Here is a 17,575-nt window from a genome sequence, read left to right on the forward strand (position 1 = left end):
ATGCAGTTACAACAGGGCCACATACATTAAAGAAAATTGTTACATTTATTAAAATGGCATCTGCTTTTATCCTCTGGCATTAGGAAAGGCAGTAATTTTCTCTGGGAAATAACAATAACAGCAGCAACATTACAGTGGAAAGTAAGACACATTTGACCCTGAATAGCTGTTATGATGGTGTTCATGCTAAACAGCTCTTGAGAGATTGAAATATTTTCCATGTAGTCCCCAGTTCTGTAGCCCAATGTATTGCCACTTACCTGGCACCTCCTTTGTGGGGTTGATGCTTTCAAAGGGAAGAGTAAAAGTGAAGGCAATTTTAGGGCATACAAAAGTTCCTCTGAGCCAGGCTTCTGTTTAGATTGCTTGTTATTGTGTGTTTTATAGGTGGGAATGTAATTGCATCTTGAGTCACTACTTGAAACTGTCCTGGGAACACAAAACTTTCGGTAGTATCTGGGAACAGAATGATGAGGGCCTTCCTCCCTCCCTCCCTCTTTCCTTTCTTCCATTATTCAACTTGTTCTAGCACGTAGCATTGTGCTAGTCATAGGGCAGCTTGGAAACAAACTGTAAGGCAAAGTTTGACCACATGGAGCCCCATCTAGAGAGAGAAATGGAAGCTGAAACCACCAGGTACCAATTCCCAAGGACCAAGGAAACAGGTGAATAACAGCACATATATGACAAAATGCCATTTGCCCCATTTTAAAAAACTCTTTCCTTTAGGAACGCTTGTGTACTGTTCATGGGAATGTAAATTAGTACAGTTTTTATGGAAAGTTGTATAGAAATTTCCCAGAGAACTAAAAATAGAACTACCATTTGATCTGGTACTCCCTCTACTTGGTATCTACCCAAAGGAAAAGAGATCATCATATCAAAAAGGTACCTACCCTTGTATATTTATAGTAGCACATTTCACAATAGCATAGATACGGAATCAACCTAAGTGTCTATCAGTGGATGATTGAATAAAGGAAATGTGGTATATGTATAGACGCAATAGAATACTGTTCAGCCTTAAAAAAAAGAATGAAATCATGTCTTTTGCAGCAACATGGATGGAACTAGAGGCCATCATCTTGATGAAATAACTCAGAAACAGAAAGGGAAATACTACATGTTCCCACTTAGAAGTGGGAGCTAAGTAATGTGTACATATGGACAGAGTGTGGAATAATAATAGACATTAGAGACTGAGGAGGATAGGCGGGTGGGAGAGGGGATGAGTAATAAGAAGTTACTTAATGGTAATACCTAATGCATGCGGGGCTTAAAACCTATATGACGGGTTAATAGGTGCAGCAAACCACGATGGCACCTGTATACCTATGTAACCTCCACGTTCTGCACATGTATCCCAGAACTTAAAATAAAATAAAAAACCAATTGCTTAATGGGTACAATGTACATTATTTGGGTGATGTTTACATTAAAAGCTTAGACTTCAGCACTCTGCAATATATCCATGTAACAAAACTGCACTTATACCTTTTAAATTCATACAAAAAAAAAAATAAACCCAAAAAACTCTTTGCTTTGGGAAGATTAGGGGGTTGAACACATTTATGGTGATTATCTTCTGGTACAATAGACCCTAATAATTTTTTTCTAGTTTCTAAATTGATTTATGTGCAAACCGTCAGTTTTAGATGTTCATTTGTTTACTCTGTTATAGAAAATACTAAATGAAACCAAAATCACTGCTGTTTCAGAAAGCACAGCACTTGCATGGCAGTAAAAGAACAGCACTCATGATTTTTTCATCAAACCCTTCTTGGAAAATGATTCAGTATTTTCAGCCTTCGTTATAATTATACAGGACAGCACATAGCTTTGCTTTTACCTTCCTTTGAAAATTTTAGATTTTTCTCTTCACAAAAAGATGCCCTTTTGATATGGACTGCTGCCCCCTGCCCACCCCGCCACCCCACCAACCCCCGACCTCAGACTGCGCTCTGGCAGTGCAGAACACCTCAGTCAGTGTCTGACACCTGCCCCGTGCATTGCTCACTGCTGTGCCTGCTCCTGCTCCCTCAGTACACCTCCAGTGGGGTGGGATGGGAGGTGGAGTGGGGTGGAATGTTTAGGTGAAGTTTAACTTCCTTCCAGTGGGCATTTGTAACCAAAAGAGAACCTTATTAAGCAGATTTCTATCTGAGGGGCATTTAGATTGTATTCCAAGACTTTAGTGGTAGAAATAGTCTATATTGTGTAGACCCCTCCATACCTAATTCTGTGTCTTCCTTTCTTCTTGCCACCCCTTCATAGTCCTTTCAGGCTGATATAACAGAATACCTTAGGTTGGGTAATTTATAAACAATAGAAATTTATTGCTCACGGTTTTGGAGGTTGGAAAGTCCAAGACGAAGGCACCCACAGATTTGGTGTCTGGTGGAAGCCCATTAATCATAGATAGCGCCTGCCATGAAGCGGAAAGGGCTCCTTCAAGCCTCTTTTATAAAGGTGTTAATCCCATTCTCTCATGGCTTAGTCATCTCTTAAGGGCTCCATCTCTTAATACCCTCACCTTGGGGGTTAGGTTTCAACATACATATTTTGGAAGGACACAATGCTCAGGCCATAGCACTCCCCCACAGGTGCTCTTTCTCCCTTTTTCTGTCTCTCAATGTCTATCTCTGTCTCTCTATCTCTCTCTCCCCCTCTCTCACTGCCCCCGTTTTCCCCCTCTCTCCCTCTTCTCTCCCTCCTCTGCCTTTTTGAGCCTGGTGAACACTTAAGATTTTTATTGAAATTACCCACAAATGGTTGGATCTGACATCATCTGAGAACCTGTTCAAAGTTTCCATCCAAAGTTTAATGTTCCATAGAGTGATTTTCAAACGGCATTACAGAATTGGTATTGGGCCCCATTTAAATACAAATCCTGCTTTGCCTGAAATAATGGAAAAGTATAGGTCTATACTATGAAATAATTTCCTTTAGAGGGCCTTCTACATCACTGGTTGATACCTTCAATAGAATTTTATTGTGCCAGACACTATTCTAGGTACTCAACTATGTCACTTAACGTGATAGACAAAGATCCCTGTCTTGTGGAGTTTACATTTTGGTAGGGAAAAACAGACCTTATATAATACACATAACATATGCACAAGCTAATGTATATGGTAGAAGGTGGTGTAGTATTTTGATGAAAATAAAGTTAGTACGGTGATACAGCAGGATAAAGCAGATCAGGAGTGAGGGTTGGAGGTGTGGCAGGTGGCAGGATCAAATGAGAGGACTGGGCGAGTCTCAATGAGAAGTTGTGATTTGGATGAAGGCTTGTAAGAGGTGAGGAAGTTAGCCAAACAGCTGACTGGGGGCAGAGCATTCCAGGAAGAGGGTACAACTAAGGCAAAGTTCCTGAGGCAAGAAGACACCTATGGTGTTCAGGAACAGAAAGGAGGTCCTGTGGCTGGTGCAGAATGAATGAGGGCATGAAGTCAGAGAGAAAACAGGTAGTCAGATCACATAGGACCCTGATGGACTTTTTAAGAACTTTGGCTTTAATTTGGAGCAAAATGGTGAGGCTACTGCAGAGGTTGGAATAAAGAATGATGCGATCAGACTTAGCATTTTAGAAAGAAAACCCTGGCTGCTATGGGTTTGGAATAGACTGTGAGTGAAAATAGCTCTGGGGGAGGAGGAGGCAAGAATAGAAGCAGGTCCTTTGTAAGAAACTATTGTGAGGTTGGATTCTCAAGATATTTTGGAGGTAGGGTCAAAAAAAATTTCCCAATGGAGGGAAAGTGGGGTGTGAGAGAGAGGAACCACGCATAATGCTAAATTTTTGTTAAAAGGAAAGCATAATAACTTGAAGAGTCTAAAACTAGGTCTAAGTATAAACAGCCAAAAAGAGCACAAGGCTTTAAAAATTTAAGCAGTGGAGGAAGGTGACAAGACAAACAGATTCCTGTCTCAAGCTGCTGTCACTTCCCTCTCCATGACTAGATTCCAGAATATGGGTCTTCCCAGCCAGTGCTTCTGAGCACCGCCTTTCTTTCTGCCTAAAACCCTCTTCTCCAAGATCTTTGCATAGTTGGCTTTTTCACATGCAGATCTTAGTTCTCTGAGAGCTCTTCCCTGACCCTGCTTCCTGAAGTAGCTGTCTTCCCCGAATCTCTATCCTAGTACTCTGTGTTTGTTTTGTTGCCTTTGTTGTACAAATCACCTTCATAGAATATCTTATTTGGTTTTTACTGCCTGTCTTCCCCACTGGAATGTGGGCTCCATAAACACCCAGATCTTATCATTCCTGATTGCTACTGTATCCCCAGGACCTAGAACAATATCTGGCACATAGCAGATAATAACTGTTGGGTGAGGAAGTGTTTTAATATTAAAGTAAATTACCAAATATTCATTAAACTCCTGCAGGGAACACAACTAGTCAGTGTTTGAGGGTTAGTGAAATATTGTCATGTAGCATTTTTGGGCAAAAATTGAAAACAATACTGTAAGAAATAGGTAGAGAAATCACAAGACATTCAATATGTGATTCACTGACAGATAAGTTGAGGAAAAGGAAAATTGAAAGAGACTTGCAGAGTGGGAGAATTTGATATTATAGAATTACTGGCCTTCAGAATTAAAGGGATCAGCCTAACAATATACACAGGTAGAGAGCTTTGCAAAATCTCATTGCGCTTTCTCTGAATACCTCCAACAACATGAGCACATTATAGTGCAAAGCAGTATATTCCAATCTTTGCCATTTCTAATTATCACAAAGCTATTTTTCATTCCATGAAAGGAAGAATAGGGAGTATTTGACTAGGCAGAGAAGAATAAGGAAAGTACTGCTGGCTAGAGGAATGTGTGGGCAGAGACACAGAGCTGAGAGAGCTCTGGGCCAAAGACAAACTGAAAGGGTTTCTGCATGGGAGGAGAGGGAGAGGAACTAACTGTCATCTCTTTTGGGTGGGCAGAGAGAAAAAGGTCTGAGGAGAGTAGAATATGCTTCATAAATAGTGGACTAGAGCAAGATCTGATATCAATTTTAGATTATTTAGGGCAATTAAAGCCCCATTAAAAATTCTATTTCTGTTAATAAAGCAGTATGAATTAAATATCCAGGCAAATCTGAAAGTGCTGGTTCTAACCAATTTTTTTTTTTAAATAAGAAAAGCATCAAATTTCAGTGAGAAATATAATCACTTATACTTGTGGAGTTAATAAGGATTCTAAGTAGGAGGTTGACCTTTGCTTTCCTGAAGAAGAAAAACACTTGTTTCAGAACAGTAATAATTTTTAAAATACACAGTTCTGAAGTAATTTCCTTAGGGATATGAAAAACCCTGTAGATGGTGGGATTCCTGTGGAATGAGTGCAAATCATATCTTTAGAGCTTGGGGTTTATTGAAAAGTTTGAATTGGAAAGCATGTGGCTATTGGCCTCTTTTGCTGAGAGAGACTATCTTAGTCCACTTTTTGCTACTATAACAGAATACCTCAGACTGGGTGATTTATAGTGAACAGAAATTTATTAGCTCACAGTTCTAGAGGCTGGGGAATCCAAGATCACGGGGTTGGTATTCAGTAAGGGCCTTCTTGCTACATCATGTCATGGCTGAAGGTAAGACAGCAAGAGGGGGCCAAACTCATTTTTTTTTTTTTTTAGAAGGAGTCGTGCCCTGTCACTCAGGCTGGAGTGCAGTGGCACAATCTGGGCCCACTGCAACCTCTGTCTTCCAGGATCAATCAATTCTCCAGCCTCAGCCTCCCGAGTAGCTGGGATTTCAGGTGCCTGCCACCATTCCAGGCTAATTTTTGTATTTTTAGTAGACATGGGATTTCACCATGTTGGCCAGGCTGGCCTCGAACTGCTGACCTCGTGATCCACCTGCCTCAGCCTCCCAAAGTGCTGGGATTACAGGCGTAAGCCACCGCACCTGGCCCAAACTCATCTTTTTATAAGAGCACCAATCTCACCCGTGAGGGTGGAGCCCTCATGGCCTAGTCACCTCTTAAAGGTCCCACCTCTTAATACTGTTACAATGACAATTAAATTTCAACATGATTTTTGAAAGGGATAAACAATCAAGCCAACACAGAGACTGATTCTTTGAGAGCCACATAAAAGCTAACATCTGTAAACTCATGGCCACTATAGTCTTCCAGATAATTTTCCTCGTATACTTTATTTATTTATTTATTTATTTATTTCAGATGGAGTTTCACTCTTGTCCCCCCAGGCTGAAGTGCAATGGCACTGTCTCGGCTCACTGCAACCTCCACCTCCCAGGTTCAGGCAATTGTCCTGCCTCAGCCTCTCGAGTAGTTGGCAGTACAGGCACACACCACCACGCCTGGCTAATTTTTGTATTTTTAGTAGATACAGGGTTTCACCATATTATCCAGGCTGATCTGGAACTCCTGACCTCAGGTGATCTGCCCGCCTTGGCCTCCGAAAGTGCTGGGACTACAGGTGCAAGCCGCTGTGCCCAGCCTTCTGTACACTCTTACAAATGCTGTAGTTTGTTAGAATGGACCATTACCAGATTTTATTTTCTGCCCTGAAATTTTGGAGATATGACAGCACTTCATCTAATCAAAACCATTCAGAAGTGTGACAAACCTTAGACAGCTGCAAATACCAATAATAAACCTTTTGTATACAATCATCAGTGTAATTTGTGGGTGATTTCAAGGATAGATGTTCTGTCGGGAAACACTGCTTTAGAAACAAAAGGGAAGTTAAGAGGGTTTAGCATTTTTATCAGAGTGTTTTCAAACTCACAGAAAAAATGAACAGAGCTCCTTTATACCATTGAATGCATTTCAGGTTAGCTGAAGTGAAATCAAGTCAAGAATATTGTCCAAGGAAATATCAAGTTACCGTAAAGGTAAATCCATCAAGACTATCTAAAGTCAGAGAGAGAAAAAAGAACTTAGTATTTATCTATGTATGTTACTTTATGATTAGTAGATCCAATATGAGAATTAATGTGGTGCTCGAGTAATGAAACACAATTGTTTGAATGTATTTGACTAGTCTCCATTGTTAGCAACCAGGTTCATCACACTCTGAGCTTTAGTTCTCTCATTTGCAAAACAAGTCAGAGGATTGTGGCACAAGTTGAATTAGAAAACGTCTAAGGTACATTCTACCGCTAAAAGTTGAATTTAGAAGATGCGGAATTTAGTGGAATTCTTATGCATGTTTCTTAATTTGTTTTTCTTGCAAGAGATGCTATAAACTTTTACACGTAGGTTCAAAGAATCATTTCTGCTTTGAAAATGGGCCTGAGATTCACCCAAAGAACATCTTGAGGATTTCATTGGATTTTCACATTAATATTGTTTGCTTCACTTTACTTTTCTAATGTCTAGATGCCCATAGGTTTCCCAGGGTGGAAAGAGAAATAAAATAACTTTTGGGAGGTTTAAAGCAAATTGCCACTGGATTCTCATGATTGGATGTTAGCTTTTCAAGATAAGTGACTGTGGGAAATAACCTGGCCTCTCCTCCTGCACCTGCATGTCCCTTTCTTTTCTGTCACGTGATTCCTTTCTTTCTGTATTTACAATAGAATCATTTTTGGCTTCTGGCCCAGATTCATCTGTGGTTCCACTCATATCACTCTGGCCTATCAAAATTCTATTGATGTATTTTAAGTTTGAGTTTCTCCTTCATAAGAACTACTGCTAATGCTGACTTTTCTTTGCTCCCCTTTTACAGGATTTACCACTAAATTTCAAAGTACCTTATTGTTTTTTCCCTCTTATTTTCCCCCAACTGCTTATAGGCTCCTTTTTTTTTTTTTTTTTTGAGACAGAATATGGCTCCGTCACCCAAGCTGGAGTGCAGTGGCACGATCTTGGCTCACTGCAACCTCTGCCTTGCGGGTTCAAGCGATTCTCCTGCCTCAGCCTCCTGAGTAGCTGGGATTGCAGGCAACCGTCACCATGCCTGGCTAATTTTTGTATTTTTAGTAGAGACGGGGATTCACCATGTTGGCCAGGAAGATCTCAATCTCTTGACTTCGTGATCCACCTGCCTCAGCCTCCTGAAGTGCTGGGATTATAAGCGTGAACCACCCACCCGGCTCCTTTTTTAATGCATTATATATTTATATACTTTGTACCTGATAATTTGGCTATTTTTGGTTTTCTTTTGGAGCCTCATTCTCAGAGTTCTAAAAGCCAAAAATGGCATTCTGAAATCTCAGTTTTGTGAAGCTGTCAGCCAGTGGTATAAAATGTAATGGTCAATTTAAATTATAGTACATTCAAATGCAGCTTTCTATGAATGACTTTATGATAAAATGAATGCCAGTTTTAGTCAGACACTTCCCTTAGGTACAGCTATCCATCATGTTCCCTGAGTGTACCAGGAGATCAGCTTATTTTATAGTTGACACCCTTGAAAAAGGACAAAAAAGGGAAAAAGCAGCATGGGGAAGAGGGTTGTAGCAGATGTCGTCAATGTGTTCCAGTACCCAAAAGGCTTCTTTCTTCTGTTCTTCACACCATGAGAAGATTCTATCAATTTTTCCTAATAATTAGCTATGACTGAGATATGGATTTGGATGTGACCTTTTTAAAAAAAGTGTTGAGTTTCTCATACTTTATTTTATTCTATTTTATTTAAAATATAGCTTACATTTAAAAAATTTAATTATTGGTTTTGCACTACTAGTCAGGCTCAGCTGATCTATGGTAAGTAACAAACCTCAAAATCCCAAGGGTTTAACTAAACAAATATTTCTTCTTTTTTTCTCATGTCACAGTTGGGAGATTGGATTTTTTTATTTAATGGCTTTTCCTATAGGGACTTGGTGACACAATGCTGATTTCACAGTATATTCCGGAAAAATATTTTTCTACTCCACTCCCATTAAGGGATGGCGTAATCAATTTCTTTCTGAATAAAACAAAACAGCCTGAGTACTCTTATTTATACATGTAGATCAGATATTCTTCCTGTGTTTTACCCCCAGGAAGAGCGTATTTTTGTTTGAGTATCCATTAATTGTTAAGTAATAATTGCAACAGGGGCTAAGAGCCTGGAACAATTAACAGGACCTTCTGGAACATCTGTAATCTAATAGGGAATGTGTGTTCTGAGAAACTTATCAAGATTTGCAATAACTGGCTTTATCTTCATCCTAACTCTAGAACAGTGCCTGACACAAATCAGTGACAATAAATATTTGTTGAATGAATGAACTCAAAATATTTTTGCCTTTGCCTTCACTGTAAAGCTATTCTTTTTCATTATTTTATCTGTTTAAAAATATGCTCTGTCTCTTCTTGTCCCAGCCCATATTTGCAGTGAATGCTTTAGAAAAAAGATGTGTACATGATCTATTGTAATGGAACATTAAAAGTGGGAGTTAGAGAATATTTTCCAAACTCAGAAATTTACCCCTTTTTTCCTGAACTGACATAATAGTTTCATAATGTAAGTAGAGACTTGGTGAAAACATCAGATATATAAACTGCAAAGATTTTGAAAAGAGAAATAGATAAAGAGACTGAAGACAGTCACTAAATTAAAACAAATTCCCTTCAATAGCATTTTAAAAATATCATCTGAATCAATCTCTGTAGTCTTTTCAGTTGCTTTAAGTATCACAGCCTTACAGATAGTGCAGCATAGGGGCAATAAAGATAAGGTGTAAATTGTGAACAAAAAAGAATATAAGTTTATTTTTGTGCGGTTTAAATAGAATATTGCTGATCAACTTTTCATTTGGATGGCCTTATCAAGTGGTTGTTTTTCCAGAGGAAAGAGCAGGGCTTGCAAAACAGGGTAAATCAGGCGATCTACATTCACATCTTGATGATCTGCGAATCACTTATTCATTTGCAAGAGTAAAGCAGACTCATGAAATCAATAACGTTACTATTCGTTTATGCTGTATACTTTTTTCCCTCTTTGGAAGAGTCCAGAAAGCAGAGTTTTAACATTTTATTAAGCTAAAAAAATGAGAGGATATCTTTAGCAAATGTCTTCAATTTTCTTTACCCGTGCTTCTATTTTCTTATATGAGAAATGCTCAAAGCTAATCCTCTCCAATGGTGTGAGGTCTATGGGTCACCATGTTAATGTCAGTGATGGGGGCTTTCTGCATGCTATTTTGGAAAACAGGCCTGCTTTGAGTTAGCCAGAGATGAGCTTAATTGTTGTATTTGTGAATTAAGGACTGATGCTTATGTATTTTAGAAAATTAAAAAAAATAAAGGAAAATAAAATGTTAGCTCCTTGCTTTAGAGGTCACAAAAGCGGAACTGGGTTCATATAAACTATTTCCACATAAAAATAATTGTGTTTCCATGAAGAATTTCAGATCAGGGCATCAATATCCATCCTGTGGATCCTTAGGGGCTCCAAACACTTAGGTGCACTACTGTATTGCCTCTTGCCCTTTTTGTGTGTCTGATGCTGAAGAACACGAACACTGAGGAGGTTCTTCTGCTTCAATATTAACTATGGAAGTATTACCAGCTGCGAAACCATATGAGTCTGCAGCAGTCCCAGTTCTTGCCTCCTCAGAAGAATTATTTCTTCTGAGGGGCATAAAGCAGAAGGAGAAGCCGAGGCAAGTTTTAGAGCAGTAGTGAAAGTTTATTAAAAAACTTTAGAATGGCCGGACACGGTGGCTCATGCCTATAATCCCAGCACTTTGGGAGGCCGAGGCGGGTGGATCACCTGAGGTTGGGAGTTCAAGACGAGCCTGACCAACATGGAGAAACCCCCGTCTCTACTAAAAATACAAAATTAGCTGGGTGTGGTGGCACATGCCTGTAATCCCAGCTACTAGGGAGGCTGAGGCAGGAGAACCGCTTGAACTTGGGAGGCGGAGGTTGCGTGAGGCAAGATCGCGCCATGGCATTCCAGCCTGGGCAACAAGAGTGAAACCCTATTTCAAAAAAAAAAAAAAAAAAAAAGCTTTAGAGCAGGAATGAAAGGAAGTAAAGTACATTTGGAAGAGGGTCAGGTGGGTGACTTGAGAGATCAAGTGCACTGTTTGACCTTTTGACTTGGGTTTTTATACATTGGTGTGCTTTGGGGTTTCATATCCCTTCTACCCTGATTCTTCCCTTGAGGTGGACTGTCCACATGTGCAGTGGCCTGCTAGCACTTGGGAGGGGAGCATGTACAGTGTGTTTGCTGAAGATGTATGCATGCTCACTTGAGGCATTCTTCCCTTAGCCGTCTCACATTCCCAGAGGAAGGTCATATACTGGTTTAACTGCTATTTTTCCTCTTAGTACACATGCTTGAGACCACTTGCCCAACTCCAGAGGTCTTATTGGGAAACCGCTGATCACCAGTGCCAGGTTTTTTCTGTTTATTGGGAGACTGCCTTTCCCTGGTGTTGGCTGCAGCTAATTATTATTTTAGAGAGACAGTTAACAAACACCTGACCATCCCGTGATGGTTGCCTGACATTCTTGGTGGGTGGGCTTGTGGGGAGCCCTCTCCTGTCTTGCTCATGTTTGACTAGCTACCTAATGTAACACAAGTGTGCTCTGGAGAAAGTCTGTTGCTGTGTACCTTTCACTGCACCTGAAATATGTTTGTTCTTGTGTGATGAATGAATTGCTACTATGTGAGGACCTTGAATATTTTCACTTTAATGAAGAAGAGCTACTATCAGATTGTTCCCAGAAATAAAAATTCACTTTTCTTGACCTGTAACCCCTTTTCCTGATATAAAGCCGTAAACTTTAGAGTTTCAGTATGGAACAGAAACTAAGCACGATAATGATTCTGAGCTTTCAGCACATGCCTGAGCTCGTGAAGGAATGAAAACAATAATCAATTTCAGGTCTGCTCCTGGTTTGCCTAAAGATGTGTGAAAAACTTGGGTCTCTGTCACAGCCAAAATCAGTCAAAATTCATTCTAACTCTAAATAGCTCTTTCATGTTTTTTTCTGTCAATATCTGTGGGTTTGTGAAAAGAACAAATATGTTTCTTAAGGCTTGAAATTTTTATTGGGGGAAATAAAGAGAACTGGATGTTTGAAAAATTTTGTTGTGTTTTCTGTTTTTTTTTTTTTTAATGGAGCTTTGTAGTTTATTTTGGTTATAGTTAACATTACAAAATAGTCTTGTATATGTGGAACAACTCACTGATGACTCAAAATGTACAAAATCAGAAGAAAAGAGTATAATTGTCTTCAAGATGCCTATTATTCTGAGGCTGGTTGGTATGCAAAAAGCCTGCAATCTCACCACCTATAAATTTCTCTAATATATATATTTTTAATTGACCTCAATACATTTTATTTCAGAACAGGAAATACTAAACATTTAAGAAAGATTTATGAGAAATGATTTTACTTCAGAAAAATATTTGTTCGATCTTAAGAGGATCAAACTTCAGAAATATTTTTAAAAGTCTTCCTTTGAAATGTCTCAATATTTAGTGATTAAAAATAGCTAAAAGGGCTTAGAGCATTGGAGAGACTGGATTTTGGTATTAGATCCAGGTTTGAATTCTGGTTTTGCCCTGTTCTAAGTGTGTGTGATTTTACTAATTAATAATGGTGTTGGACTGCTTTTCTTAGATTTATTTGTCTAATGTGTTTCCACTTCTGAGAAATATTTTCCATACCTTTACTTGTCTTTTCTTGTTGGTTTGTAAGAGTTCTGTATAGAATCTTAATACTAATCATCTATCAATTGTGTGTACTACCACCTGTAAACATGCCAGTTTGTATCTTATCTAATATTTCTTAACATTGTAAAATTGTTCAAAACTGTTTTTCATTTCAGTGGCTTCTGTTTTTATTTTTCTGGGAGATTTTTTTTTTTTCTTATTTTAAATAATAGACTTAAGTAGTCACTATCTGGTTTGAATAAATCAAGCCAGAAATATCCTGACAGTGCACCAAACAAGACCTGTGTGTATAATGTGAGTTCTTTCTTTTTAATTTTAGAATCAACCTTGTCCTATGTTAGGCAGCTGGAGGCAAGAGTAAGACAGCTGGAGGAAGAAAATCGCATGCTGCCCCAGGTGGGTGACTTCCAGAAGCTCATAGCTAGTCAGTGCCATTTAAGTTGTAGCATTTTATTTGAAATTTAAAAGCTCAATGATGTTTTCTCTTTTAAATCATAGAAATCATTTTGTAAATAGCCATTCATCAATGTAGGGTGTGATTACGTTCCATGATGGCCATCATCTTATCCAGATTTCTAAGTGTTACACTAAAGGATGCAGATGTGTGAAATGAGAATGTGAAGTAATTTTGAAAGGAAGAACAAAGGATAAAGATAAAATAATGAGAAGTAGAAAATAAAGACATGTTGATAGTGTTGCTCATATACATCATGCATGTAGTTGGTGGATACAGGGAAGGTACTCTTACTTAAATAGAAAATTTGCTAATTTCTGAACTAGGCGAAGCAGTAGGTAGTTGGAAGGTTTCACATTATACTTAAATTAGTACTTTCTAAAATTCTTTGTGGTATAATTGAACTCTTTCAGTGCAACAAAGTCATGACAGTAAATGACAGTTTTTCTTTGGGATTTCATTTCTTTCCCCTTACTAAAGTGGCACTTTTTTCAGGATGTTTAATGTCTTCCCATATGTTTCACTTATAAAATTCTTTCCTTGGGCTGTTAACTTGATGAGAATGATGCTCGTCTTTTGAGGAGGTGGTTTTCAGAAAATGTTTTGTTGAGGAGTTGAACAAATCTACTGATTCTAGGTTGGTTTCCTTTCCAAGCATGTGGACAATAATATATATTAATGTTTTATAACAAGAAGTTTTTTAAGAAATTAGTCACTAGGGTTCTTTCTACATTCTGGTGATTATTTCTGTTTCATAAATGACTAAGGGAAAATTAAACCTCAAACAACTTGTAAGCAGTAGTTTAAATAAAATGTCAAAGATTAACCAATCTTCAGGTTGGTATTTCAGGAGAAGAAATTTGAACATTAATGCAAAGACCCTTTAGAAAGACATTTTAGGTCTTTTAAATCTTGTTTTGTTTTTGAACTACTTTTGCTCATTAGTGATGATTTGGGCTATCAGGTACTGCACATAAGAATCCTTTTTTCTTTCTTCCATTGGCTAACAGTCTGCCCAGAAATCATGAGATTAAGTGAAATAAACCTACAGTAGTTGTCCCCCCCTTTTCAAGGGGAATACATTCCAAGACCCCAAGTGGATGCCTGAAACCATGGATAGTACCACAACCTACAGTACTATGTTTTCTCCTATACATAAATATATGTGATAAAGTTTAATTCACGAATTAGACACAGTAAGAGATTAACAACACTAATAACAAAGTTATTATTAGTAAAGTACTATTAAATAAAATAAGGGTTACTTGAATGCAAGCACTGAGTTTCTGTGACCATTGGTCTGATCATCGAGATGGCCATTAAGTGACTAACAGGCAGGAAGTGTAGATGGTGTAGATTCATCCCAGGTGGGATGGAGCAGGACAGCATGAGATTTCATCACACTACTCCAAACGGCCCACAATTTAAAACTTGCTTATTTCTGGAATTTTCCATTTAATATTTTTGGGTCCTGGTTGACTACGAGTGACAGAAACTGAGGCTAAGGGTGGAATTCTGTACTTCTGTCTCTTCTCAAACTGTACCTGTGTTAAAATTCATGATGACAGAAGAGATTGTTTGTATCATGAAATAAAATACTACTGGTGGGTTAGTTTTCTCTTTGCTCTTCATTATTTTCCTTTAAAAATTTTTTTGTGTTCCTTTTTGCCTTTTATGTTAAATTCACAGTATGACTGTGCTAAGGCCCTTGACTGAAAACATCTAACTTCTTACTTGCTACAAAGAAACCTACAAAATGTAGTTAGTTTATTAAACATGGTTGTGCCATCTCTCAGGCAACTGGCAATGTAAAAGAAATAGAAAAAAAAATCCAAATGATTTTTGTTTCTTAGTTTCCCTCTGAAAAGGAATTGAGGCTGACATCAAAAAGCAAAAAGCATGTATGCCGTCTTATCAAAAAAAAAAAGAGAAACAACAAATGTGAAAATGATGATAACGTTGATTTTTAAAAATCTGTAAAAGTGTTAGAAGTGTTGAAGGAAAATCAGAAGAGTCCTTAACTATACTTGATATGTGTATGTATATTTGAATACATAGTACTTGCATAGTTAAGACTAAACAAGATTAAAGAACTACTCAATGTAAAGTGTTCAGTTATATCCTTTTAAATACATTACTATTTTGCTACCAAAGAAGGTTTTTGGTTCATTTTGTTTTGTTTCATTTTTTTTCTCTCTAAAGTGGCTAAGAAAGATCATGTTTTATTGATTCTAAGATGTTATTGATGTGGGATGCACCATCATGATATGTAGCATTACAAAAGAAAAATGATATCAGTTATACCATGCCAGATTCTTGCTGATTCCAGTGATGTTACAAATGGGAAAACAGTGTTTTAGTTTTAGTTAAACAGCTGTTTACTTGTCAAAGTAATGTAATGCAAAGAGAACCCATTGTTTGAAATATGCTATTGGACATATGCAAAGAATGCAGTTGATCTGTCAATTCAAAAACAGTACTTCTGTTAAATTTCTATATCCAGAGAGTGGTGCCTTCAGTTACTACTAAGATATAATAGAGGTACCAGTTGTAACTACTATAAATACAAACTAACATGAATACAGACAGTAGGTAAGACCCTAGGATGGAACACAATAAATGGATCTCAGAACAGTGAGCATCATGTAAAGAGAATTCTCATGAGAGACTGAGACTTCAGCTGAATTACACAAAGGCATTTACCTGTACAACTTACTCTTAGGTGTTATTGATACTATTACAAATAATGTATCATGAGATTTCCCTGCAGAAACTATTTCTAACTAGGATGTTAGCTGATTTGCAAGGTTAATTCAGCGAGAAAAGCTGACATCCTAGCCCAAGTTAATCTCAATATTTGAATACTTGATTTTCAATTATAAGAGCTTGTTCGCTATGTCTTGATCAGAAGGTATTCCTTTTCACTCCCAAGTTTATTAAAGTATGTCCATTTGTCTTTGAATAAACAGAAGTAAGAATGTAGTTGGCAGATGGAACCCCAAGTATGTAAAATACCTTTGCGTTTGTAGCCAGGATTTTTGCTTTTAGTTTAGAGTTTAGACTAATTACATAAAGCATTGTCCTGGAGGAAGAAATCCTCCTCAGTACTCCTTTTATTCTTTATATAAAATTGTGTATAATGAACAGAAAGTCACAACTTTGCCCTAGCAATATAAATATTTAAAAATGAACATGATGAGTATAATAAATGCTTGTGGATTTCTCTCTGGTTAGATGCAAAGACCTCAGTTTTTTCGTTTGTAAATGAAGGGGTTCTTCTCAGCTCTTACATTTTGTGGGCTCAGGTGTAAATAAAGGCTTGGGCCCATGTTTTATACATATGCAAAATTTTCAAGTCCCAGAATGAAGGGCTCTTTATTGAAGAACAGATAAAGGTAGTGAAGATTAAGTTAGTTTTATCCAGTGTTGAAGAGGAGCCCACAGGAAGTGCTGATGGAGCCTCTGTACAGCCACCATGGCAGGTCATCCCCATTGAAGGTAGAGCTCCTTGATCTGCCGTGGTGTGTACTGTGTCCTGCAAGAATCACTGAGCAGTATTTTAAATCCAGTTTGTGAACACAACATTTCGAAGGTATCCTAAGGTAAGAACCAGTCTTATAATTTTTAGAAAATGCTGCATTATGTGCTAGGTATTATTATTGAGAAGAAAATGCCTCTTCAAAGTTAATACAAATGGTAGTTAAAGGTCACCTGAACATTAGGATATTCTTCCGAGCACATGAACAAATGGGAACATTTTTTAAAGATCGCAATTAAATCTTTTCAAAGAATTGCATATAATCTCTTACAGTACACATAATACACATAATGCTAAACTGCTCACATTGGCTGTCAGTTCCACTGCATGCATATGTGATGTGATGTGAACTTCAAACAAAAATCGTGCTTAAAGAAATTTATTTAAATAAATGTAGCTGCTGTCTATGAGATTTCATTAACTTTTGAATCCAGTGAGATGGAGTCACTCTGAATAACGTAAGTAGGCATTTTGTAAATAATGACATAGTAGGGTGTAAAGTAGTTTTAAGGAGTTTTGTATCAAAATAAAAAGGAACACACCTATCTTCTCTACCTACTTACAAATAAATACAGGTTTTCTCTATACAAAGAATCATCAATTTCCAAAGCTGTATAGAACTTTGTGTGTGTCACATCCATAGGACAACCGCCTTTTTCGGTCAAGGTATATTGGGTTCACAGAGGTTAGGAGCATCCTCCTGTCAGGCAGCTAATGAAGGCCAGGCATAAGATGTAGGCCTATTCAGTGTTCTTTCTAGCATGTGCACAGTGGCTCCCTTAATCCGTTAATACCATTAATGTGATTCAGTGTAATTAAGCTACTAAACCTATTTTTATCTTATTGACAAATTCATTTTTTCCAACATTTATCTTAAAACCTAACATTGGATCTGCTTAGCTATCTGAGATTTGTTAGACGTGTATTGTATTCCTGCTTTGAAATGAATGTTCAGTTTTTCTTAACGCCATGGTATACAACATAAATGAAACAAAAAGT

The 17,575-nt window shown here is 37.7% G+C and overlaps 1 protein-coding gene across 4 annotated transcripts in view; it reads left to right on the forward strand.

Annotated features, from left to right (window-relative positions):
* CCDC85A (coiled-coil domain containing 85A) overlaps nucleotides 1-17,575 on the forward strand; it is a 208,321-nt gene that overhangs the window by 154,208 nt on the left and 36,538 nt on the right. For 3 of the 4 annotated variants that reach the window (XM_033239106.1, XM_033239107.1, XM_033239104.1), the window contains exon 3: nucleotides 12,904-12,980. The exons of the other annotated variant lie outside the window; for it this stretch is intronic. In XM_033239106.1, coding sequence (XP_033094997.1) covers nucleotides 12,904-12,980 — 77 coding nt within the window. The remainder of the gene's footprint in view (nucleotides 1-12,903; nucleotides 12,981-17,575) is intronic. 4 annotated transcript variants of the gene reach the window in all.

Source organism: Trachypithecus francoisi, unplaced genomic scaffold (assembly GCF_009764315.1).
Source record: "Trachypithecus francoisi isolate TF-2019V2 unplaced genomic scaffold, Tfra_2.0 Lachesis_group17, whole genome shotgun sequence".
Lineage (NCBI taxonomy): Eukaryota > Metazoa > Chordata > Mammalia > Primates > Cercopithecidae > Trachypithecus > Trachypithecus francoisi.